The sequence below is a fragment of the Colossoma macropomum genome, unplaced genomic scaffold (genome assembly GCF_904425465.1).
Source record: "Colossoma macropomum unplaced genomic scaffold, Colossoma_macropomum, whole genome shotgun sequence".
Classification (NCBI taxonomy): Eukaryota; Metazoa; Chordata; class Actinopteri; order Characiformes; family Serrasalmidae; genus Colossoma; species Colossoma macropomum.
The window spans coordinates 36635248-36662462 of NW_023494792.1; the positions used below are offsets into that span (position 1 = coordinate 36635248).

The following is a 27215-nucleotide window of genomic DNA, read 5'->3' on the forward strand; positions in this document are numbered from 1 at the left end:
CAATGACATTCACCACCCACTGATGAGGTCTGAGTTTAGAGCTTTTCCTTGAGATCTGTATGAGACAATAGTGTTAAAGCAGCTTTAAATCTGATTATTTTGTACAGCAGCACATTTAAAAAGAAAAAGTGGACATTTCTCGGAAATGGGAACATGCTGCGGTGTGGCTCAGTGCTCTTAGACATGTGTTGGGCATAATCCTGTAATAAATCTCCCACTGTGTGTTCATTTCTGATTTCCAAGTTCTCTCACTGAGCTTCTGTCTGGTTCTGAATAATCTGAGACATGTTCTTGCACAGTTTGCTCCATATCAACTACACAGTGGCACTGGCTAAATAGCCATGCAGAGAGCTGGTGGCCAGAGCCCTTGCTCTGCATGTTGCAGGAACACAAGATGACGTGATGAATAAGGGTATAGTAGCTGTGAGCATATAGAACAAAAGCCAATTAGTGTCTCATACAGCACTCGGTGAGTTTGAGCTGTGAGTATAAATGTTTTTCAGATCCTTTTAGCTATTTTTTTTTATGATATAATGCAACCATTATTTTAGGTATGTGCATTTACTTGTTTCTTTTCCAGTTGTTTATCATATTAACATACTCCTTTCTTCATATTGACTACTGGGCACAAAAGTGTGTTATATACCTAATTGAAGGCATATTAATATGATCAAGAGGAGACGGCTGTGCAGTTAAGAAGAAATCTCTTGAAATTTAGCTCTTAAAAACTCATGCTGATGTTAGCTGCCAGTCGTAGTTATATGATCCTAAGGACTTTATCTTTATTTCACATATAAACTTAATGATATAGACATTAATGTAAGGCTTGTTACAGACAGTGACACCATCTCATCCATTATGTAGAGCCTTCGGGCATAGTTGCCCCTCCGCCTTCCTTCAGTTATGGTCTTTAGTCAAGCTTTATGGTACTATGCAAATGTCAGAGACCACCCTTCATTTACTTTCCAGTCAAAATGACAATTAAATACAAGTTATTCATTGTTCAGAATATATTTTTGAAGTGATTAAATATTAGATCATCTACTTGCATAAGGAAGGAGAAAGTCGAAGGAAAATAAGTGAAAAAACAGTATTTTTCATAACTGGAGTTCAAAAAATGAATAAAAGATACAGAGAAATTGGGACTCCTAACAACCGTACAAGACCTAGTAGACCACCAAAACTGTCACGATCAGATAAACAGTTTCTGTCTAATTTGTTTAAATCTGTTTCTGTCTATCATTACACTGAAAGAAGACTCCTCAATATTGTAAATCTGAAATGATGTGTAGCTGTCAAGAAATAGACAAGAAGAACATTTGCAAATCAAACAGTGAAGCTGCTGTTGTTCTCAAAACAATGGATTGTTAAACCCAGAGTCCAAACCTCAATATCATTAACTCTGTTTTGACTGGAATTACTTGAATCAAGAGAGGTAAAAAGTGTCACTTCTAAGGCTGAACTTTGGAGGTGTGGAAAAATATCCCTGGAAATTTATTTGAAAAAAGTCTCCTGAAAAGGAAAGAAATAATAGAAAGAAAATAGTAATAATACTAAGTGATAATAGTAAGAAAAAAGTAATAATAGTAAGAAAAGAAATAGTAACAGAAGAAAAGGATGGACACTAAATACTGAAAATGTATATTTACTTGTTGAGGCTTCTGTGTTGACCTCATTTATGGTCAGGTTTTTATTACAAGTTTTATTATACACTTCTATAACCTAAGAATAGCTCAACCTGAGAATGCTTTTAAGTTTTTATTTACTGAATAATAAGCCTTAGTATGTAGTAAGCACCGGATTTTAAGGGGTTAAATAGAAGGGTATGTTACCCTTCCCCAATGAAGGGGAATCTCTGACTTTTCCACAACACTATATATGTCAACACCACTGCAAGCTGTGAATAGTTAATATTTTCATTGCTCACCTTAAAGAAAAAGGCTCTTTGTAAATGTGTAGCATTTCCTTTAACCTATTATGAGAAAAACATCTTTCTGTAAAGAGCTATCTGCTCATAGTTCTACTTGGCTTTTAAAAAATGCAAAACTCCCCTAACAAGAAACCTTTTTTATTACAACTTCTACTTATGCTTTGTTCAGGCAGGCAAACACAAAGTCCAGCGCAGGGTCAGGCACATGAGGACCTTTTGCCTCTATATTTAATCTTATTACTTTAGTGTACTAAGAAGGAATTTTAGGCTACATCCTTCTAGTTGTGCATTTAAGGCAGTTTACCAGCCTGCCATTGCCACAGCTCATACCACATTCTAGAGTTCTTTAATTATTATTGTTATTACTGTACATAAAGAACTCTAAGTAACTCTTTAGGAAATAAAAGGGTGTTTAGTCACTGTTGAAATCTTTACAGTATATGGCAGGCTAAAATGACCCATGTGATTTACATGGGACACACTCATGGGATATAGTTACCTCAGAGCAGAGAGTTGTCATATGCTTCCAATTTCTAAGTAAAGAATTCCTCATTCAGAGATTGTCAGTCTGCCTCGATCATTCCCCCTCTTTGGCACATAACCATATGTCTACTGTGGCCCAACAGTGACAGTGAGAAATCTAAACATTGATTGGAGTGTGAAAGTAAACCTACTACAGTGTAGTATTGCACTATTTACGGAAAAGAAACTGCGTTGATTAATATTTTAAAGCCCAAACATACTAATAGAATTCCAAAACTCATTGTTTTCCTAGTCCACAAGATGGAGCTAAGAAGTCTTTTTTTCACTTACTGGTGAGGCCATGGCTTCTGTTTAGTGGTGTCATTGTTAGGAACAGTTGGGTGGCAGAGTGGATAACACTATGACCCTGCACATGAAACGGTGGCATTTACACTATAATAAACCAATAAAAGTGCTTGTAAAAGCCCCCTAATGCTACACTCAGCTACCAGAGTAAATCACTAGAGGAAAAAAAAACAGAATCAGGCTTGGCTAAGTTGAAAATAGAAGTTTTGCACTTATATAGTACTGTAGATCCATGTACCAGTTGTACCACATTTATACAGTGATATAGATATACATACCTGAGTTCTACCACACTTCCACAATAATGTTGAAATCCATACCTGAGTTTTACCACACTGATACAGGAACAGCCATCCATACCTGAGTCCTACTACACTTATAAAGTAACATAGACAATCATACCTGAGTTCTACCACACTAATACTGTAACAGACATCCATACCTGAGTTCTACCACACTAATACAGTAACAGACATCCATACCTGAGTTCTACCACACTTATACAGTAACATAGACATCCATACTTGAGTCCTACCACTTTTGCAGTAACACGGACATCCATACTTGAGTTCTACCATGCATACACACTGTCACTCACACATGCAAACAACCATACTTGTAGACATTCACATAAATATACATTTATGAATGAAGAAGTATGTAAAGGTTAATTACAAAAACAGTGTGTCAAGCAACTCAACAATGCTTATGTGCAACAACTGTGAGGAAAGAAACTTTTCTGGGGTCTTCTGGTTGTTTTGACCTTCTTTTGGCTAAAGCATCTGCCTGAGGGAAGCTGAAAGGGAGGAGCAGGGTGATGACCCAGGGGTGATAGGTCAGCAATGATTTTCTCACCCTGCATGATCTGCACACCTCCAGAACTAGGAAGCATGCAGGGTGGATGGAAGCATCCGTTAAATATGCAAATGGAGGGTGGAAGATTTTGTCTACTTCACAATTACAGTTTTCCTTTTCATTTTTCAGTCAAAAGTCAAACTTGGAATATATCTAAATGCTTAGCATATCACAAGCTCTTAGCATTTTGAGTAAAACTTGGAAGATTAGTATTCTGTTAGTTCTAGTTCTAGTTTTACTTTGCTGTAATCTAGTTTAATGTAGTTTTACTTTACTGTAATGTTGATTGTGCTTTCTGTATCCCATTCTCATGGCAACTGGGCAAATGTGGAAAATGTGTGCAGAACTTATTTTACAAAGACAATAAAAACTTTGTGTACTGTGCATTAGTTTTGTAAACAGATAATTCCATTTTATCAGTGGATCAAATTAAATTAAACAAATTGCCACTATGGATTAAATACAATTGCATCAAAGCAGTGAACACAGGAGTACTATAAGATGCAAGTACTTTTCAGGGCTTGTGGCTAAACATCTATTATAATTTCAAGTTCAGTAGATCCATTTTTAGACCCTTGCACATGTATTGCACAAAGGGGGAACCCTTAGGGCCTTCTACGCTTTCAGAGAAGGCCTAAAGGTTTCTTGGAAGTATAAAATACATGTTTGCATTTTTTCAAAGAAATCATTACTTATTATCGCTGCTATAACACGTTCTGATGATTACAGACTACAAACACACATGTGTGTTTTTAAACTCAGAGTAGAATCATCATGCCTGTTTGATTTAAACTATGTGAGTATTGGAGTAATTATCTTATTTCATTTATAAGTTTTGGTTTGAAATAAAATCTTAAAACACCCACAATTTTTTTTTTATCTAGGTAGATACAGTCAGTTATGCTCTCCCATTAGGTAAGCCTTCAGGGGCTGGACTGAAAGCCTAACCCATAAAATTAACTACCAACATAAGAAGTGAGAGAGGAAACCAAAAACCAATCACATTTTGATTTTCAGTGGACCAGTGGACCCCAGATGAGACTGCAAATTGGTGTAGACAGCTCATGATTTAATTACAATAATGACAGCATTTTCCAAGGTTTTCTACCAGAAAAATGGTAAAACTGGACAAAATATCAAATATTTAGCCTCCTAATGGCAAGCTAGGGAACACAAACATTCAAAACTCTTTTCCCCACTCATTTAATTCTATTTCACAATCTTCAGACAATGAACAGTATGTTCACGGTACACACCAGCTTGTAGCAGACAGTAGCAGAGGCGATAGTTTAACAAAGGGTCTCTAACAATGACTCTGGCAAATGCCATTAATTTTAGCTATAGCAGAGCAACAAACATATCTTTGTAATGCAACTTTATGTAGGGCTCTGTAACCATCAGCATTTTGATGTGTTCTATAAGCAAAAATAAGTAAAAATTTCTTCAAATTGTTTTTTAAACTGCTAATATTAATGGCTCAGTGTAGTACACTCTTGACAGTTTTGATGAAGGGAACTAGTTTTACTGATAAGAGTTTCACTAAAGTCAAGGCTGGCCTACATCTTACAGTGTGATTTGACTGGCCAAGCCATTACAGTTTTTGCCATCTCCCCTTATATTAGAAAGACCCTTCTGAAAGTGATTGTGTAAAGCCAAAAAATGTTCATGTGCACTAGCGTAAACTTACTGCTAAGATACCATTTGGAGGCATTAAAATTTTTGCCACTGAAAGAGAAAGAAGCTTGAAAATGTCAAAATCTAACACTTAACAAATCATTTGAATGGTAATGAAAATGAGAAATAGTGATTAAAAAAGCTGTTTGTTTCCTTCACTGTCCTGTGCCATTCAAACAGTTCATGACAGGTTTGATTCCACTTGAAAACACAACATTGTGCTCAATACACAGAATACAGCAAAACAGCAGAACCAGAAAGGAAAGTCTCTGCTAGCATGCCAATACCATCAGTTTTTGAAATGACAAACAAAATTCACAAACAACAGGCAAAATGCAAATTATAACCTAAAAAATAGAATTTATTTGATATCCATTCTCTGTTATGGAGGATTCTGGGTTTTGAGGCAGATACTGTTGCATACACTTTGTCCTGAATTTCAGTTTTGGTTTCGAACAAGAATTTTCATTTCAGTGCATCACTACTTTTAAAGACAGAATGCTGTTAACTCTAACAACCTTCTTTTTTTTAAATCTAGCAGTTATATCTTGCTCTGTTTTGTTTTTCATGATGTACAGAAAAGCAGTATTTTTTTATGTAGGCGGTTGTCTAATTAGCTTTATTACAAAGAAACTTATTTTTAGCATTCAAGTACAGGACAACTAAATTAATCATTGTTTGTGCCTAGTTTATGGATGAAATCTGACTGCTGAAACATCGTAATAATAATAATAATAACAATAACATATTATTTTATTGTTATATCCAATAACAATATATTTTCATACACAAAACTCAACGTGGTTAAATAGTAAAACTGTGTAACAAAAGCAGAAGCACAAAATGAAAATGAATTACAAGTGTATTTTAAATAGATAGGTTTCTTTAAAATATGTACTAAACATGAATACCTAATCCTTCACGTGAATGTCTCTACCATTCTGCATCTTTCTTCTCACCCTCTCTTTTGTAATCACTAGTTTATGGGTGCTCTGTGTCAGCCTGTTTTGGGAGGGGGGGGGCACAAAGATGAGCATGCACTGCTGTGAGGATTCATAACCTGTCAGACAGAGAGACAACCATCGTTAACAGGATCCTAAAAATGTCGTATAGTAGTAGTATATCAATCATTATCAGATCCAACAACTGTGTTTTTCCACCTTTCCAGGCTTGAGTCACTCTGGCTGGATGTGGCAGGATCGCTCAAGAGCATGACATAAGCTCTCCTAATCCTCTTTTTGTCCCCGCTACCCATAATGCAGTGCAGCTTGAAAAATGATGCCCCCCCACCCAGCCACCCTGCCTTGTGTTTCCACACCTCTCTCTCTGGTTCTCTCTCTCTTTTTCCCTCAGCGCTTCTCTCGTCTCTTATCATTTTAAATGCATATTAATGAAGCAATGCTTTTACATCAGAAACCGAATGATGTGTTACAGTGTAAGTGGCGCTGTACTTTATGAAAAAGTGATTCACACTGTAAATATCTCTTTTCTTTGTCTCTCTCATTCCAGATGTTCCTTGTAGCCTTGTCCTTTGCCTACTTCTCGAAGGCTTTATCTGGGAGCTATATGAAAAGTACAATAACTCAGCTGGAAAGGCGCTTTGACATCCCCAGTTACTTAATAGGAGTCATTGATGGAAGCTTTGAAATAGGTAAGAACCGGATCATCATGCGTCAGCAGACTCCTCCAAATCATTCTTGTGTGTCTCGGTTGTGCTCAAGTCACAGAGTCTCTCTTTTAAGGAAATAGCAGTCTTTCATGGTGCCAGCAGTGTTCCCTGTGCAATATTAGCATTGGGGAAATAATCCACAGGCTTAGCAGGTGTGCTGTAAGGTATGTCAGTCATCAACAACACAGTGCAGCGGTCTGGCAGACAGGCTTATACAACAGAAACAGGAGCCTACATACCCATATTCAAGCTGCTTATTAATGTGTTGTCAGCAATAAGTTTAGAAGCTCTAGTAGTATGTTTAGAAGCTCACAGTAGTTTGGGGAATGCATGTCCATGTTGGACATAGTAAAATGGATCAGAATGCAGAATTGGAATTTTCTGTGTGCTGTGTTTTCTGTCACTGTAGTAAAGAAGCTACAAGCTTATTGTTGGATGCACTGCCATAGTTTCTCAGCATGTGCCCACATTCAGATTGGTTATGGAATATTATTGATATTTTAGCTTTGGCACAGAAAAAGACACGGGGAAACATTACATGTATGGGCGAATGCTCTTTTATTTAGTAAACAGGCACTCCAACGAAAGCAAGAAACACCCAGCCCAGCACTACCCCAAAAAGAAACACAGGGAGTGGGTAACGCAGAGGAACACAACATACAAGGAGGGTACATAGGAGGAGGGTCACACACAAAACCCACCCTTGTCAGACACAATTCACTACAAAGAAACCAACTATTTCACTGATAACAACTGCATCACCAACAACAATTTTCTCTTTTTACACCAGGAGTGTGGCACCGCACGAGAGCCACTTTGCATGGCAGGTCCCACAATATATTTGTAAAATACATTGACGTTAAAGGAAAAGAGCAGATTAATAGCTGCTTTTTATGTAGACATTAAAGATTTAAGACCAATATGCAAAATACCCTGCAGTAATTGGGGACCGGTGTTCCGGTGCCAACTCAGTGGCCATAGTGGTGCGCTAGATGCAATGGCAGCAAAATGTTTGATTGAGGCTGCAGTATGTGGGATTTAATTTTTTGTGAAAATTCAAAGAAATAGCATTACTGAGTCAGGACAAAAGGCTAAAATGTGGTGTATGTGCTTTGCTGTGAGTCACCCTGTACCGAGTTCTCTTTAAAAAAGTCTTTCAAAGTCTTTTTAGCTAGCCATACTTGCTCATCAGTTAGCTAACTTAACTTTGGAGCATGTTGGGTTTACACTGTTTATTCCTGATCCAATATCTCTCTCCTCAAGACCCTCCTGTATTTCCTTCGTGTATCTATGCTGCTTCACAACACATTAGTCCATTTAAGTGTTAAGTTTGACCCCTGTAAGTTCCTCTTTAAATGATATGAAATAGGTCCATGTTGGTTTGCAGTGGTCCTCCTGGATGAATGAATGAATTTCCTGTTTGTGCTGAGTGGGGGCATGAACCTTGGACTCAGGGAGTTCCAAAGCAGGGGATGAAGCCCCACACACTGCTGCAGTTGCCACTCACATGGCCCCGGCAACCAGCGTTTCCATAGGAGTGTTGCCATAGGAACAGGGCAGAGAGCAGAGCTGAGCTGGAGCCAGAACGAGTAGCTTAAGCAGCCTGGCTGGGATCACGTGTTCGAGTTAGCCAGCCAGTGTCAGTCAGGACACATTTCCTCCCCCATGCCATACACTCTGAGGCTTTAGTACATTATGCATAAGTTATTTGAAGTTTCATGGACTTCTTATGAAACCTAAACCTTTAATCTGAATGAGAGAGATTGGTATTATCATTGCATTTGTGTATAAAATATGTGGTATTAAAGGAAATTGACCTTCTGAAACATAGAACATACTAGGATACCAAATATTTTGTGAACATTGGTTCACGTACAGTGACAGTTATCATGCAGTACTGAGTCACAGTGCCTGTCAAGCACTTCACCTGTTAATTTGGCTTCTAGTGCAGGACAGAAACCTCAGCATACAGTACCTCTGTATCGATGGTTCTTTATCCTTGTCCTAGCATCCCCCATTCTGTACATTATAGTGTTTTTACTGCTCTAACACACCCAGTTCAATTCAGGAAGAGCTTGGTAATTAGATGATTAGTTGAATCAAATGTGTTAGAACTGGAAAAACACCAAAAATATGAAGGTAAAGAGGACTCCAGGATCAAGATACTGATCTATATATGGGCCATTCTACTGACTTAGATCAAACAGCAGTCCCACAGGGAAAAAAAGCATTTTTATTCAGAGCATTAATATATACAAGGTATTCATACCATAAATATTTACAAGGTTTATGTTAATATGTATTTAAACCCAAGGTGTTAACTGAGATAGTAATAACTTAAATATATTCAAAAATCAGTGTGCAACATTAAGTAAACATTGTCACTATTGCGGTACATATTTACAAACTTTTTTGTGCTTTAAAGAAAAATATTATATTATATTATATTTTATGCGTGTGCAGTCTGAGGCTGTGTTTGCTAGTCATGTACTGCCTAGTGTTTTGGGTTATGTTAAAAATGAGCTAAAACTGTCACTACTGAAACGCTCACTATTGAAACATTTGGTAAAGTTTCAGTAGTGTTAAAACTGTTTTGTCAGCGACAAAAAATACTCAATCATTTGTTTAAAAACAATAAAATAAATGTAATTAATGTATAAAGTCATTCTAAGCGAAAAGATTTTAGTCGAAAGTCCAAGTCAAAGTCCAAAATGGGTTATCAATTCTGACTTTGAACCAGTTCGGTAGAACAATCCACATAACAGAGACTAGAGTTTTAATATGTTTTAATATTGCTGTTAATATAGGTAAATGTAATAAGATTATAAGTAATTTTAAACCCTGGTGGCATTTTCAAATGGAAAAAAAACAGAAAAAATGGACATTGAAGGTTTTGTTTCGACAGCAACAATATAAAAAGCTGCTATCACATGGACATCCATGTAATTTGTGTAATGCATCTTAGAAAGAGGAGCATGACTTCTATAACTGTCTTGAAGACATCTGTGTACAAGCACTGACCTAAGAACAACAAAAGAGAGTCACTTGTATTGTTGTAGCTAGTGTTGTTGTCAAGATCGCTAGTTCAAGTCCGAGTCAAGACTGAGACTGGGACACATGGAGTCCGAGTCAAGATCAAGACATTTAATAGTTGAGTCCAAGTCAAGACTGAGACCAGGAGTGGCTGAAACCAAGACAATAACGAGACCAGACTAAGATTTTTCTCTGAAAAAAAAATTAAATTAAAATTAAAATTTGTTAGTAGTTAATTGTATTATATCATCATCATCATCATCATCGTTAACCGCTAGGGTAGCAGTTGGGAGAGCAGAGAATCCCAGATGACCCTGTCCCCCGCAACTTCCTCCAGCTCATTCCCGGGGACCCCAAGCCGCTCCCAGGCCAACTTGGAGATATAATCCCTCCAGCGGGTCTTACCGGGGTCTTATTCCAGTAGGCCGTGCCTGGTACACCCCCACCGGGAGGCATACAGGGGGCATCCGGATCAGATGCTCGAACCACCTCAGCTGGCTCCTCTCAATGCAGAGGAGTAGCGGCTCTACTCCGAGCTCCTCCCGGATGGCCGAGCTCCTCACCCTATCAAATAGAGTGTAGCCCGCCACCCTGCGAAGAAAGCTCATTTCCGCCGCTTGTATTCGCGATCTCATTCTTTTGGTCATTACCCACAGCTCATGACCATAGGTGAGGGTCGGGATGTAGACCGATCGGTAAACAGAGAGCTTCGCCTTATGGCTCAGTTCCCTCTTCACCACTACAGTCCGGTACAGCGACCGCATTACTGCTGCCACCTGTCCCAGCCTGCAGTCAATCTCACGATCCCTCTTCCCATCACTCGTGAGCAAGACCCTGAGATACTTAAACTCCTCCACCTGTGGCAAGTCCTTTCCCCTTACCTGGAGTGGTCATGCCATCCTTTTCCAGGCTAAGACCATGGACTCAGACTTGGAGGTGCTGATCCGCATACCAACCGCTTCACACCATCTTCACACCAACAACATCATCTGCAAATAGCAGAGACGCCACCCTCCGGCCTCCACACTTAATGCCCTCCTGACCTCGGCTACGCCTTGACACCCTGTCCATGAATATCACAAACAGGAGTGGAGACAGGGCACAACCCTGGCAGAGTCCAACGCTAACACGGAAATAGTCCGACTTAATGCCGAGTATACGAACACAGCTCTCACTCCGGGCATACAGAGATTGAATGGCCCGGAGTAGTAACCCCAGCACCCCATACTCCCGGAGGACCTCCCACAAGATATCTCGGGGAACACGGTCATAAGCCTTCTCCAAATCCACAAAACACATGTAGACTGGGTTGGCAAACTCCCATGCCCCCTCAACAATCCGTGAGAGAGTGAAAAGCTGGTCCATTGTTCCACGGCCAGGACGGAATCCGCATTGTTCCTCCTCAATCTGAGGTTCAACTATCGGTCAAAGTCTCCTTTCCAGCACCTTGGCACAGACTTTCCCAGGGAGGCTGAGCAGTGTGATACCCCAATAGTTGGCACACACCCTCCGGTCCCCTTTCTTGAAAACAGGGACCACCACCCCGGTCTGCCAGTCAAAGGGTACTGTTCCCGAGGTCCATGCACTATTGCAGAGGCGTGTCAGCCACAACAGCCCCACAATATCCAGAGCCTTAAGCATCTCTGGACAAATCTCATCCACCCCCGGTGCCTTGCCACTGAAGAGTTTGCCAACTACCTCAGTGACCTCCACCAGGGAAATGGAGCTTGACACGCCAGAGGCCTCTGGCCCTGACTCCCGTGAGGGAGGCATGTCTCCCGGATTAAGGAGTTCCTCAAAGTGCTCTTTCCACCGACCGACAATATCCTCATTTGAAGTCAGAGTTTCTCCACCCCTGCCGAATACAGCTTGGGCGCAGCCACCCCGACCACTCCTGAGTCGCCGGACAGTTGTCCAGAACCTCCTCGAGGCCGACCGAAAGTCTTTTTCCATGGCTTCACCAAACTCCTCCCACGCCCTGGATTTTGCTTCTGCCACCATTGCAGCTGCCACCTTTTTTGCCTGTCGGTACCTATCTGCTGAATCGGGAGTCCTTCGGGCCATCCAGTCCCTAAAGGCCTCTTTCTTCAGCTTGACGGCCTCCCTCACCACCGGTGTCCACCAGGGGGTTCTTGGGTTACCGCCATGACAGGCACCAACAAGCTTTTGGGCACAGCTACGCCTGGCAGCTTCCACAATTGAGGTTTTGAACAGGGTCCATTCAGACCCTACCTCCTCCGGGACATGAGAAAAGCTCTCCCGGAGGTGGGAGTTAAAATCATTCCGAACAGGGGCCTCCGACAGTCGTTCCCAGCACACCCTCACTATTCCATCTGATCCAACTCACCACCAGATGGTGATCAGTTGACAGCTCAGCACCTCTCTTCACCCGAGTGTCCAGAACATATGGTCCCAAGTCAGATGAAACGACAACAAAGTCAATCATTGACCTTTGACCCAAGGAGCTCTGGTACCATGTACACTTATGAACATCCTTGTGTTCGAACTTGGTGTTCATTATGGACAATCCATGCCTGGCACAGAAGTCCAATAACAATTCACCATTCGGGTTTAGATCGGGCAGGCCTTTCTTCCCAATCACGCCTCTCCAGGTCTCCCAGTCATTGCCAACATGAGCATTGAAGTCTTCCAGTAAGACTATGAAGTCTGTAGGCGGGGCCCTTTCCAGAACCCCGCCCACTTGCTCCAAGAAGGCCGAATACTCCGACCTGTTGTTTGGTGCATAAGCACACACAACAGTCAGAGTTTTCCTCTCTGCGATTTTAATACGCATTGAGGCGACCCTCTTGTCCACCGGGACAAACTCTAACTGTACTGCCGCCAGCCGGGGACTCGTGAGTATCCCCACACCCGCCCGGCGCCTCTCACCTTGTGTAACCCCTGAGTAGGAGAGGGACCAACCCCTATCCAGGAGTTTGGTTCCAGAGCCGACACAGTGGGTGGAGGTGAGCCCAACTATATCTAGTTGGTACCTCTCAACCTCCCGCACAAGCTCCGGCTCCTTCCCCCCCAGTGAGGTTACATTCCACGTACCAAGAGACAGTTTCTGCCGCAGGGGCCTAGGCCACCAAGGGCCCCCCTACAATCTCCCACTGCCTGTACGGCACTGCACCACCCCCCCATGCTGGACCTTGCGGGTGGTGGGCCCACATGGCCCCCCCACGTTGCCTCTTCAGGCTGAGCCTGGCCGGGTTACGTGGGCTGCCCGGCCACCAGGCGCTCGCCAAGGGACACTACCCCCAGTCCTGGCTCCAGGGGTAGGTCCCGGTGACCCTCTCCCAGGCAGGGTACACGATCTTCTGTGTCCGTTTTTCATGGAGGGTTTTTGGATCGAGTTAGTCTGGGTCTTCACTCCAGACCTGTTCGCCCTGGGAGACCCTACCAGGAGCATGTTGCTCCCGACGACTTAGCTCTGAAGATCCCTAGACCACACAAGCCCTTCTGCCACGACAAGGCCCCGATCCAGGAAGGGATATTATATTATATTATAATATATTATATTATATATTTTGTAAAATATAACATTAAATATATAGTCTAAAACATTACTACATTGTCTGTTATGTATTACAGTAACAATGACTGTTGTAGGGAGAAGTTAATAATATTACATGGCCACATAAAATAATGAAAATAGCTACAAATACAGTAGAAAATAGCCAAAGATTAAGTACAATTAATGATCTTCTATCAACAGATTTGTAAACAATGTAATATGAACAGTAAACTTAAACTCTCAGTAACTATAACTTACTCTTTTGATGCTAGTAACATTTTCTGATAAGGAGTTCTACCTTAAATGGTGCCTGAGTGCCTCAGTGGCCTGAAGCACCAGAATGTAACTGCTGCACCATTTAAGGACAAGAAGCTGGCGAATTATAAGTTTGGCTTCAGCTTTGTGTGATTTAGGCTGTAAAAATATCCTACAGTTTTATGAAGAGCTCTACCTATAAATATGCGCAATGGTAGGATATTTAGACAAGGCACCTTCGTTACTAACAAAAAACAAACGATTACTTACCATGTCATACAAGCACAGCAGGCGATAGAACGTTGTCTTTGTTATTACTCGTTTTCAGCGAAGCAGCAAGAAGAGCAGCGAGTTTAGCACACAGAGAAAGCTCTGTTTATTCTGGTTTCATTGATACTCAACGATAATTTAGCTCCTAGTAAACCTCCGAGTACATCTTACCCCAAGACCGAGTCCAAATGAGGTCGAGAACGAGGCTGCTCGTTATGGTCTCGAGACCATGACGGGACTCGAGTAGTACAACACTAGTAACACTAGTTGTAGCTGTTCCTCCGCACTGTATAGATGATGTTTCTTCCCTTTCTTTCTGCTTTCTGTTTTGGCTGCTAGGTAACTTACTGGTTATCGCCTTTGTCAGTTACTTTGGTGCGAAGCTTCATCGACCAAAGATCATTGCTGTCGGATGTTTGCTGATGTCACTGGGCACGTTCATAATCGCGCTCCCTCATTTTATTTCTGGCAGGTAAGCTAAAAGGAGAACATTTATGGAGTGAGATTACTGTCTTTAATGTGAGAGCGCAAAGACAAGGTTAAATCGAGCAAGTCAGAAAAACGAGCGCACAGAATCAAGAAAACCGAGCGCAAACAGCGACACCAAGAGCACAGAAACAAGAACTGCGCGCTTCAGACGCAGCACACTGGGGGGTTAGTGTGCTCGCTAATCGCAGCTCCGCGCTCGCTTCACTGATTTCAGCTCGCGTTTCACTTTTAGCTCGCTTCTGAAATTTCTGCTCGCTTCAGAATTACAGCAGGAAGTATGTCAGCGACCAAGACTTAGCTGATTACCTGAACTGTCGATTGCAAGCATTCGCGGTTATAATCTGTCTATCTATCTATCTATTAGGGGTGGGAATCTCTAGGCACCTCACGATTTGATTCGATTACGATTCAGAGGCTGCGATGCAATTATATCTCGATGCATCTGCATTCTGTATAGCATTTATATTTTCTCACTGTGTGAGCTCAAGTTTCGAGTTCAAGTTTCAAGTTTATTTGTCACTTGCACAACATGTCAGGACATTTATGCATTGAAATGCTTGTGGTGAGGCTCAGATAATCACTCTACAGAAAGTAAAGAAGTAAAAATAAAAATACAAGAAAAACCAACTGAAATATATTAAATATACACAAAATATACACAGAATATAGAGACAATATACATTTTAAAGTGACTAAGTGAGTCTGTGTTATTGTTCTTTAAAGTGACTTGGTACTTTTAAAGCAAAGTATTTGTCATGATCCATAATGAGTTTACTTCCAATATCTTTTTTAATAAAACAAATGGAAGTGATGTGGCAAGTGAACTGGAAGGCTCTCATTCAGTGCTCTTGTTTGGAGCATGAGAAGCTGCTGCTACTCATCTGCGATAAAATGCGCAGTTACAGTGAAATAAGATCCAGTGGTGATGGATGACCACGCAGCACGTTACAGCTATTCTAACCATTTTCTTTAGTGATTTTATAACTTGGGTTTTGGTCTCGTTGTAGAGACGGGGGGGTCGCTGTGTCAGTAAAATATCTTTGAGACGGGACGTGTGCAACATAGCGCGAAAGCCCTGTTTCGCAACGACTGAGAATTGGCGTGCAGACTGCAGGTCACATAGCAGCGATGCGTTATTCGCATTTATAAGCAGCGCAGTTGGTTTCCTGGTACGTTAAATCTGCAATGAGAGACTGTCAGACACTAAAAAGTGGCGAAGATGAAGTCGCTTCTCTTTCGAACTCTCCCGTCCCACCTTAAACGGTGCCGCATTTACATTCGGCGCCTCAGTTAGAATTTAAGGTGGAACGGGTAAATTCGAACAAGAAGCTGGAGAATAAGAAGCGACTTCAGCCTCGTAAAACAGTCGAACGCTGAGAGACATTTAACTGATCTACTTCTGAGGAAAAGTTTTCTGGCGGAGATTAGAGAAAAGCGGCTATAGCTAAAGCTTAAAGCACAGCAAAGTAAATCTGCATTTTCCTTTATATTGTTTAGTCTATACTAGGACATCAGCACATACTGGACATTAAATGTTGTGGCTCCCAAGGTGGTTTGATTTTTGTTGAAAGGACAAAATGGCTCTTCTTATCATTTGGGTTTTGACTCCTGACCTAACCTGGCTTTAATGCAGAGGGAGCCGGTCGGATTTCTCACTCATCCAGTTGTGTTTTTGTTGTGTGCCGTCACAGACTGTCCAGGTGCTGCACTTCCCCACTTCCAAGTTCCGCCTTTTACATTCCGTCAACATTACGTTATAAATTAAATATTTAGAAAATCGATTTTTGACATTTGTGAATCGATTCAGAATCGTTCACGTTCGCATCGCGATGCATCTAAGAATCGATTTTTTCCCGCACCCCTACTATCTATCTATCTATCTATCTATCTATATATATATATATATGCCCTGCGATGGACTATATATATATATATATATATATATATAGAGAGAGAGAGAGAGAGAGAGAGAGAGAGAGAGAGAGTGTTTAGCTATATAACTGCGTAACTGCTGAAGCAGAAATTTTCCCAAAAGTCCTAAGAATATGCACACAACAATTAAGTTGGCCAAAGAATTTATAACAATATATTTACAAGTAATAATTATAAATCAATAGCTGAAGTACCTCTGGTCAAGGGCAGTTACTGAGTAGATGGGATTCTTCCCTTTTTGGTCAGAGAAATGTGTTTTAATTCTTTGGTTAAAGAAATGTGTTTTAATTCTTGACATCACATCTGCCGAGAAATTAGGTGTATTACATTTGAACAGCACTACTCATGCAACCCCTCTCAGAATATGGAAAGCACACCATAAAATGACTGAATAAAATTCTCTCAACCTATTGAAAGTACTTGAAAGTGATTACTGATGAGATAAAAAGTATGTAAAATAATTAATATCCAAATAAACAATAATGAATCATTAAAAATTGCCAGTTAAAAATTCCTTCAATGCTCCTGTATCTACACTGGCTTTACTCACATATAACACACATGCATGGAGCATTGTGGGGTGCTTTTCTTTTGTCTTTTGTCGCTGCCATTGTTGAAGACCACGCTGGAGAAAGTTAGCTCTTGTGATGCAGATTGAAAATATTTGTCCAGCTGGTCAGCAATTCTTTTTTGCAAGATGCCATCAAGCCTGAGAAGAAAGGTTATATGAACGATATCTTTGTACAATTTGTGTTATTTTTTTAAATAAAACTTTTATTATTAAACATTCAGCTAATTAATTGACTTCACACCTTTGAGACGCTTCTTGTCTCACATCTGAGCTGTCTGCTTTTGCTGTCGCCCTTAATAATATAATAAATAAATTAGTCCATACTTTTAATTAATTATTTTTTCAATAAACTAAGGCAAGACTGAAAAACAGTTGTTGAATATGTGAATAATTGAGATAATTCAAGGTTCAAACTGGAAAAAACACACTGGCAACAAATTCAGGCAGTCACAGACTGAACGCTTGCAATCAACAGTTCAGGTAATCAGCTACCAAGCTTTGGCCGCTGACGTATTTCCTGCTGTAATTTTGAAGCGAGCAGAGCAAAAAGTGAAACGCGAGTTAAAATCTATGGAGCCCCATAGGGGTCACTAACGAGAAAAAAAATGTGAGGAGGAAAATCTGTCCCCGCAGTTTAGTAATGCGTACTCTCAGTTTATAAACTGTGCCCACGGATTTGTAAACTGTACTCTCGGTTAGCAAAACTGTACCGACGGATTTGTAAATTGTGTAAAACACACACACTACCTCCCACAGCTACGGTTCAGGCCACATTTATGAGATATTTTGAGAAACTGGAGAATTTTGTGACATTTGTGAATGAGGGCAGGCAACTGGACGACACAACTGTGTCGACCTTTCATGATGAAAAGATAAATATAAGCAAGTAACGTTAACGTGACATAAAGCAGACATTACTAGAAAGTAGGTTGGTTAACCACGGTTTAATTTTCGATATTCGTCTTTTCGGCGCTAAAAACATTTGATCGGACTACGGTAGTCAGTAAAGACTTACATATTCATGACAGAATGACCACAGAGAGCGATGCACACCTGTTCTTTTGCGGTTTGGGTGACATTTAACGTACCGCTCTTTTTGTGTTAATACCGAAAAAGTGAGACGAGATTTCCAATCGGAATAAAATGCACGCGTTTCTAGACCAAACCTACATCACACGCAATTGTTTTCCTCCAAATCGTTTCAGTGCTTTTAAAAACAGATTTTATTGTTTCCTTTAAAAACAGATTCCGTCGGACCAAAAAAAAAAGATCAAGGACAAAAACCGTCAATAGCTCCAGAAGCACTGTGTCTATACACATCTGATTAATTGTGTTGTTTACTTTGATCTATGGTGAGAATTGCACACCACAAAAAAGGACATTTAATTAACCGGTAGCTAAAAATGTACATGCCCATACTTATTCTACTGTAATACCTGTAAAAAGGGATGTTACCTGTATACTGACATACAGTTAGCTTGATGAAGACATTCAGTCTTTAAGGCTGTCTTATTTAATTTAAGTAGAATTCAAGCTTATAAATACACCAAACGCTCAGTATGTCAAGTTAGAGACGGTCTTCAAATAGACAGCTGGGAGATATAATAGCACACCTAGCTTCGAGCAAGCCCCCCCCTTTTTCTGAGTTAAGATCTATCGCTTTAATGCATTCCTCTTCCCGCCAAACGCGATCGGAATGTACCACCCAGCGGTGATAATCTTGCTCGTTTACCAGTTCGTATGGAGAGCTGCGGAAAACCAAACCGCTCCCCCCTGGCGGAAAACGGGTGGTTTCTATCCCCCACATAGGACGGTGTTCAGCGCGCGCGTGCCCTTTTGAATTTCTTCCCCCGGGGGGTCTGAAGGTAAGTATACGGTTTCTTTATCGTCCTATTTTATGTTTCATCCTTAGGTTTCTTTGTGTACTTTGTGTTCTTTGTGTTCGTTGTGTTAGATGTTTGAGTTTAGTCATTTAACGTGTTTTAAAAGTGAAAGCTTTTGCCGCCCGCTCCGATATTACACTCTCTTCACGGAGGCATTTAAATGGATAATTGCGTCCTTATACATCGTCATCTCAAAGTCCGTTGTCAGTTCTCTTTTCCTGTGAGGAGGTGTGGCCTCGGAGAACTTGTTGGTGATGGTGACTCGGTCGTAGTCATCATCACACGTTTGAACTTTTACATTCAAAAATTAATATGGATGTAATCAAATACCTAATTTACATCTTGTCATTTCAATTGCGGTTCAACCACATTAAATACAATGCTAAAATCCACTACAAACGGTGCAGCTACTGTTATGACAAACATCTCTATTTTAAATGTAATACTTTACATTATTTTCCTTTTTGAATTTCAATAGCATTTTAGCTGCATTACATTTAACAGTGAAATAAACAGTGTTTGGTGCAGACAGGTGTTAGTGATGGTGCACAAACTTTGGATTTTACCTTTGGATCTAATACAGCTGATTTAGTGTTGTAAGTAATGCAGCTAAAATCCTTTTGAAATTCAAGATGGAAAAAATTTGAGATAGTTATTGAGTATAAAGTAGTTATTACTACATTCGAAATCCAGAGGTTGTGCATCATTGCTGCAACTTAGCTACAACATTTACTAACAATGTTAGTGTTCCATACACTGCAGCTGAAATACTATTGAACAACAAAATATATAAAAATGAATATAAAGTAGTTTTTGCATTACATCCAAAATCCAAAGCGTGTACATCATTGCTGACACCTAACTGTACTGTGCACGTTTGTTTTTAGGGCTGTAAGTAATGTGGTTGAAATGCTATTGAAATTCAAAATACATAAACATTAATATAAAGTAGTTATTGCATTATATCCAAAATTCAAAGGGTGTGCAGTTTTGCTGACACTTCACTGCACCATACACCGTTATTTTTACTGTTGTATGTAAGGTAGCTGAAATATTATTGAAATATTATTGGATGCAATGCAATACCTACTGTATATTAATTTATATTTATTTTGAACTTCAATAATATTGCAACCATCTTACATACAACTCTAAAAATAACTGTGTATGGTGCAGTGAAGCGTCAGCAATCAACACAACCTTTGGATTTTGGATGTAATGCAATAACTACTTTATATTAATTTTTATTTATTTGGAACTTAAGTAATATTTCAGCCATCTTACATACAACACTAAAAAGAAATGTGTATGGTGCAGTGAAGTGTCACCAATGATGCACACCCTTTGGATCTTGGATATAATGCAATATATAATTTATATAATTTTTATTTATTTTGAATTTCAATAATATTTCAGCTACCTTACATACAGCAGTGAAAACAACTGTGTTTGGTGCAGTGAAGTGTCAGCAATAATGCACATGCTTTGAATTTTGGATATAATGCAATAACTACTTTATATTAATGTTTAGGTATTTTCAATTTCAATAGCATTTCAACCACATTACTTACAGCCCTAAAAACAAACGTGCACAGTACAGTTAGGTGTCCGCAATGATGTACACTCTTTGGATTTTGGATGTAATGCAAAAACTACTTTATATTCATTTTCATATATTTTGTTGTTCAATAGTATTTCAGCTGCAGTGTATGGAACACTAAAATTGTTAGTAAATGTTGTAGCTAAGTTGCAGCAATGATGCACAACCTCTGGATTTCGAATGTAGTAATAACTACTTTATACTCAATAACTACTTCACATTTTTTCCATCTTGAATTTCAAAAGGATTTTAGCTGCATTACTTACAACACTAAATCAGCTGTATTAGATCCAAAGGTAAAATCCAAAGTTTGTGTACCATCACTAACATCTGTCTGCACCAAACACTGTTTATTTCACTGTTAAATGTAATGCAGCTAAAATGCTATTGAAATTCATACATACATACATACATACATCTAAACTGCTTATCCTTCTGGGTCACGGTGGGGTGCTGGAGCCTATCCCAGCTGTCATTGCAGTCCATCGCAGGGCAGACAGACAGACATACACAATCACACCTAGGGGCAATTTATCATGTCCAATTAGCTTAACGGCATGTTTTTGGACTGTGGGAGGAAACCCACGCAGACACGGGGAGAACATGCAAACTCCACACAGAAATGACCCTGGTCGCCTAGCCGGGAATCGAACCCAGGCCATTCTCGCTGTGAGGCAACAGCGCCACCGTGCTGCCCCTACTGAAATTCAAAAAGGAAAAACAATGTAAAGTATTACATTTAAAATAGAGATGTTTGTCATAATTCCCAATTATCTGCACCGTTTGTAGTGGATTTTAGCATTGTATTTAATGTGGTTGAACTGCAATTGAAATGGCAAGATGTAAATTAGGTATTTGATTACATCCATATTGTTTTTTGAATATAAAAGTTTAAAAGAATTAAAAATATTATATTATAGTGTTATTCATTCCAAAAGAACTGCAGGTGTGCTATTATATCCCCCAGCTGTCTATTTGAAGACCGCCTCTAACTTGACAAACTGAGCGTTTGGTGTATTTATAAACTTGAATTCTACTTAAATTAAATAAGACAGCCTTAAAGACTGAATGTCTTCATCAAGCTAACTGTATGTCAGTATACAGGTAACATCACTTTTTACAGGTATTACAGTAGAATAAGTATCAGAATCTGCTGTTAAAGGAAACAATAAAATCTGTTTTTAAAAGCACTGAAACGATTTGGAGGAAAACAAATGCGTGTGATGTAGGTTTGGTCTAGAAACTCATGCATTTTATTCCGATTGGAAATCTCGTCTCACTTTTTCGGTATTAACACAAAAAGAGCGGTACATTAAATGTCACCCAAACCGCAAAAGAACAGGTGTGCATCGCTCTCTGTGGTCGTTCTGTCATGAATATGTAAGTCTTTACTGACTACCGTAGTCCGATCAAATGTTATTAGCGCCGAAAAGACGAATATCGAAAATTAAACTAACTTTACCGTGGTGGTAGGTTATTGTGCTGTAGCTTTCACATACACCGTTTTCAACGGCTTTAACATTTCATTAAATTACAGTTTAACCTTACTGCTTAACTGGAGTGTTTTGTAGAAATGTATTATGTGAATGCATTTGTTTAAAACGAGGCAAAAATACTCCAGGCCAGCGACGCCTGAATGGCGTTTCAGCCCGAAGAGCACATTGCATTTTAAAAGGAATAACATTAAACCCTGACTATGCAAGAATTTCTGGATATTTATAGCCCAGTAAACAATCGACGTTGAAATCACGTGCATGAGCGTCATTTCAGTACAGTACAGTTTACAAATCCGTCGGTACAGTTTTGCTAACCGAGAGTACAGTTTACAAATCCGTGGTCACAGTTTATAAACTGAGAGTACGCATTACTAAACTGCGGGGACAGATTTTCCTCCTCACAATTTTGACCCCTACGGGGCTCCGTACAAAACGAGCGCGGAGCTGCGATTAGCGAGCACACTAAACCCCCGGTGTGCTGCGTCTGAAGCGCGCAGTTCTTGTTTCTGTGCTCTCGGTGTCGCTGTTTGCGCTCGGTTTTCTTGATTCTGCGCGCTCGTTTTTCTGACTTGCTCGATTTAACCTTGTCTTTGCGCTCTCACATTAAAGACAGTAATCTCACTCCATCAACATTTTATTATTTGTTTGTTAGTCCCGGGGAACATATAAATTGAGCACAATGAGCATGTCAGTGGTTCAGACAGCTAAATCTGCTTTTACTATTCTTTATTCCTGTTAAAGGCACTGTTTGGAAGTTCATGCTTTTTAATTTGAGCATGTTAAAAACTGATGTTAGAATGTTGTTCGTTGGTCAGGATGTATGTAATTTAAATATCCGACTTAGTACACTACAAAAAGAGTATATTGGCAAGTAAAATGATGTTAAATCTAGTCGATATATCTATATTTCTCATTTTGAGATTGCTTGATATCAGATTATTTGACTTATGTATAGGCATTGTTTACTTTTTAAAAGTGATTTTATTAAGTGACATTACCTCACTATATTGACAGATGATTTTGCTTGTCTCAAGAAAATATTGTTATATGCAAAAGTCTGGACGCCCCTGATCAACTTTCATGTCTCTTTTGTTGTGTATTTTCTAAGAGAAGATAAGTTACCACATCCTTTACAGAGAACGCAATTGAAATGCAATAGTTGTAGCACATTCACATATTGTGTTTTATTTTTAGTTTTGTCTTGTTTTTTTCGAAAATATGTTAAAATTTTGAAATAGAAATTGTGCTCAATAAATGTGATGAAAATGCCATATTTAGGTGTGTTCTCTGCAGAGGACGTGTTAATTTATTTTCACTTAGAAAATCGACAAAACATAATTCTTCTTGGGGGTTGGGGATGTTCAAACTTTAGCATATAGTAGATGTATCAGCTAGCTTTAAGATAAGTTTACTTGCCAAGATACCAGCTTTTGCTGTGTAAAAATAAAAGGATATACTCTAATATGCAAAATTGATTAGAGTTCAAATATGGGCTAAACAGACTTTTTTATGTTAATTAAAATGACTCAAAATGACTCTTTGCTGAGAGATTGTTTATACCAGCAAGTATTCTCAACCTTGAAAATGGATAAGGGTGCAATATTAAAGCACATGTTAGTTAGTCCAAACAATATGCTTGTTTTTAATGACATGCCTCCCTAAAAAGCTTAAAGAGCAATTCCAGAGTAGTGTTTCTTATATGTCAATCTTCTGGTCTTTGAGAAGTGTTAGTTCATCAATTTTGAGAACACCTTTATGTTAAGTGCCAAGAGAAAAGCCATTGGAAAGAGCTGTGGCCTGTTTCTTTTAACATTAAGATTTTTTTTTATTTGATATACTGTGGAGTCCAAAAGTCGTAGATCATGCTGATATTTTTTTATTTAAACTTGGAAAGAAACAACAAAAAATAGAATCTTTTAAAAAATAAAACAAAGAAAAATGATGACAAAATGAAAAATGAAAAAAAAAAATGTTTGAAAATCTGTTTCTGCTCAAATTGAAGCAGATTTGTGAAATTGGCCGTGTTTAGGCCTTTATACAAAAACGTCAGATGTTTTTTTAATTTATTCCTTCCATTGAAACACACATTCAAAAGACTCTCAGGTGGAATTGATCTACTGATCAGATGCTTTTGCACAAAGTTCTGAAGTCCATGCTAAAATACTAAGAAATTCTGAAATCCATGTAAACATTCAAAGATTCTACTTTTCACTCAAACTAACATTTGTGATGAAAAATGTTCTATCATATTAAAAAGGAATGCAATATAGAAGCATTTTCACCAGTGGTCCCCAGTGTAAATGCCTGGAGTTCATATTAGAAAATTTCTTCTGTTCTTCTACTTTTTTTTCTTAGAATCTGTAGTCCTGATTCTGAGATTTTTGGTTTTCTCTGACATAACATCCATTTTTCCCCCAGACAGACCTGAGCATAGGTAATTATAAACCTAATTCTAAACAGGTTGGGACAGTAGGAAAAATGTAATTAAAACAGACAGCAGTGATTTGCAAATGATCTTTAAACTGTATTCAATTGAAAACAGTACAAAGACAAGATATTTAATGTTTCAAGATATTTAGTGTGTCCCTGACAAAGACTTTGTCTAGCATATGTTGTTCCAAAATGAGTATGTACCCCTCAGCATTAATGGTGCCTTTACAAATGTCACCCATGCCACTGGCACTAACAAATCACCATACTATGATCAACCCTGACTTTTGAACATTGTATTGGTAAAATTTGAGATGGTCCTTTTTGGCCCAGACAGCACAACGTCCATTATTTCTATAAACAATTAGAAAACTGGACTCGTTAGACCAGAGCACCCTTTCCACTTTGCGTTAGTCCATCTGAGATGAGCTTGAGCCCAGAAAAGTTGGCTGTGTTTTTGGATGTTGTTGATAAATGGCTTCTGCTTTGCATAGTAGAGTCTTAACTTGCATTTGTAGACCTGTGAACTGTGTTTACTGACAAGGGTTTTCTGAAGCACTCTGGAGCCCATGTGGTTCTATTCATTACATCTGAGGCATCAAAGGTCAAAAGCATTCAGCATTGGTTTTTAACTTTGTCCTTTATACACAGACATTTCTCTGCATTCTCTGAATCTTTTTATAACATTATGGACTGCAGATGGTGAAATCCTTCAATTGCACATTGAGAAACGTTGTTCTTAGACTGGTGGTCTACTCACTCATACAGTTTTTCACAAAATGACAACTGAGCCTTTCATGAATGCTCCTTTGATACCCAGTTAAGATTACATCACCACCTGTTGCCTATTCTACTGTTTACCTGTGGAAAGTTCCAAAACAGGTGTTTTTGATCATTCCACAAACTTCCCAGTCATACATTTTTTGTGTGTTGCTGGTAATCAAATTTGAAATTAGCATATATTTATAAAAATAAATAAAATTGATAAGGTAAAATATTAAATAGAATTTCCTGGTGCTGTTTTCAGTGAAACACCTGTAAAAGACAAATTAGTGCTTTTTGTTTTTTATTTATTTATTTATTTTAATTGGGTTTGTGTTATCTTATTAATGTGTCAATTTTGACTGGCTTTTACTTCCAGGCCAGCATACTAATCACTGCTATGGTAGTCACTAAGTAGGACTTGATGATAGAACTGATGTACCACACATTTTTCACAAAAGCTTTCTTAAGAAAAAACTTGCAAAGGTTCTTAAGACAAACACTAAGAAGTTTATAAGAATGTTCTTAAGTGCAATTCTCAAAAAAAAAAAACAACAACTAATAAGTTCTCAAAAATTCATAAGATTCATAAGACTCATAAGATAATCTTAATTATTTCCTTATGATTTTCTTAAGAAAAAGAAAAAAGACACTTTCATGAATCCAGCCTATGGCCCCTAATGTGTGTTTTCTGTTTGAATGAATTTGATTGTTTTGGATGTCTTTTCTTCTTTACCACTAAATACTGATGTTTTATACTCAGATACGAGTTTGAAACATCAGTTAGATTGTCAGCGAACTCAACAAATAACCTCACTCCATGTCTAGCAAGTTCACCTAATGTGCTAGTGGGCGACCAGAACTCTACAGTGCCAAACACAGGTACAGTTCACTCAGTCCTTCAGTAAGCTGAAATAGAAGAATGTTATTAATTAATTTTAAGAATATTAATTTCAGGTCAGGAAAATGTACTATGTTTATAATTGTACTTCCACCCCTCTGCTACACCAGGCTGCGAGAATGAGTCCAAGTTGTCCATGTGGATCTATGTGTTACTGGGGAACATCTTGCGTGGGGTCGGTGAGACCCCGATACAGCCTTTGGGGATCTCATACATTGACGATCATGCTCTGGAGGACAATGCAGCCTTCTATATTGGTATTAAATCTTCACCTTTCTTGTGTAGGTTTGAAGTGAACTGGTTTATTGTGACAGATACAGTGCATTTGTTAACTTCTCAATGGACCGATTTGTGGATTGAGGAGTTTCATTTCCTAATTAATACAGTTCTGTGGGAAAGTGGATCAGCAGAGCTTGCTGTAAATCTGGATAGTGGTTAGGTTGGGTAATTTGTCTCCTTGATATGATACATGTAAGCTACTTTCTGTTTTTCAATATAATGCTGTCTTACAGCTCAAGATTTAACTTTAGGTTGAAAAAGAAATTGATTTCTTTCCACAGTGGTTAAAGTGCTGAATACATTTAATTGAAAAAGAAAAAAGAGAAAGGGCAAAAGCCTTTACATTCATGCTTTGTACTCATTTAAATATTCTTTAACATAACGTACATGTTAGGATCCAAATATTTTGGTCAAAAATCACAAAGGATGTTGATACAGCTGAACAGTATAATAGCTGAACAGTATAATATTATTAAACAGTTGAGATTAAGGTGTAAAATATGACTAATTAACCAAATTTGCTGAGCTTATAAAGGCTGTCACATTTAATTGATTAACAATTACTACAAAAAATTACGCTCTGAATGAATTAGCTTACTGATTAATTCCCATTTAGTTCCCAAATCTCCAAGCCAGTTTGTGTTAAGGTTTTTCATGTGATGTGCTTGGTTTTGTATTATGATGAGTTTTTCACCAGAAAGCAATTTAAAATTGTTTCCAAGAGAATTTTGCTATTTCATTGTCTTTCAGAATTGTTTTTCATAAACGAACTGCACTTCTCATTTTTTGAAAAAAAAACATTTTAGACTCTATATTTCAGTGTATTATTATGTGAAAACCT

General features: G+C 38.8%; 1 protein-coding gene across 1 annotated transcript in view; it reads left to right on the forward strand.

Moving 5' to 3' along the window:
- The window catches only part of slco1c1 (solute carrier organic anion transporter family, member 1C1), a 60277-nt gene that overhangs the window by 6680 nt on the left and 26382 nt on the right, over nt 1-27215 (forward strand). Inside the window, exons 3-6 of the mRNA XM_036577028.1 lie at nt 6797-6938; nt 14371-14503; nt 25958-26076; nt 26206-26352. Coding sequence (XP_036432921.1) covers nt 6797-6938; nt 14371-14503; nt 25958-26076; nt 26206-26352 — 541 coding nt within the window. The remainder of the gene's footprint in view (nt 1-6796; nt 6939-14370; nt 14504-25957; nt 26077-26205; nt 26353-27215) is intronic.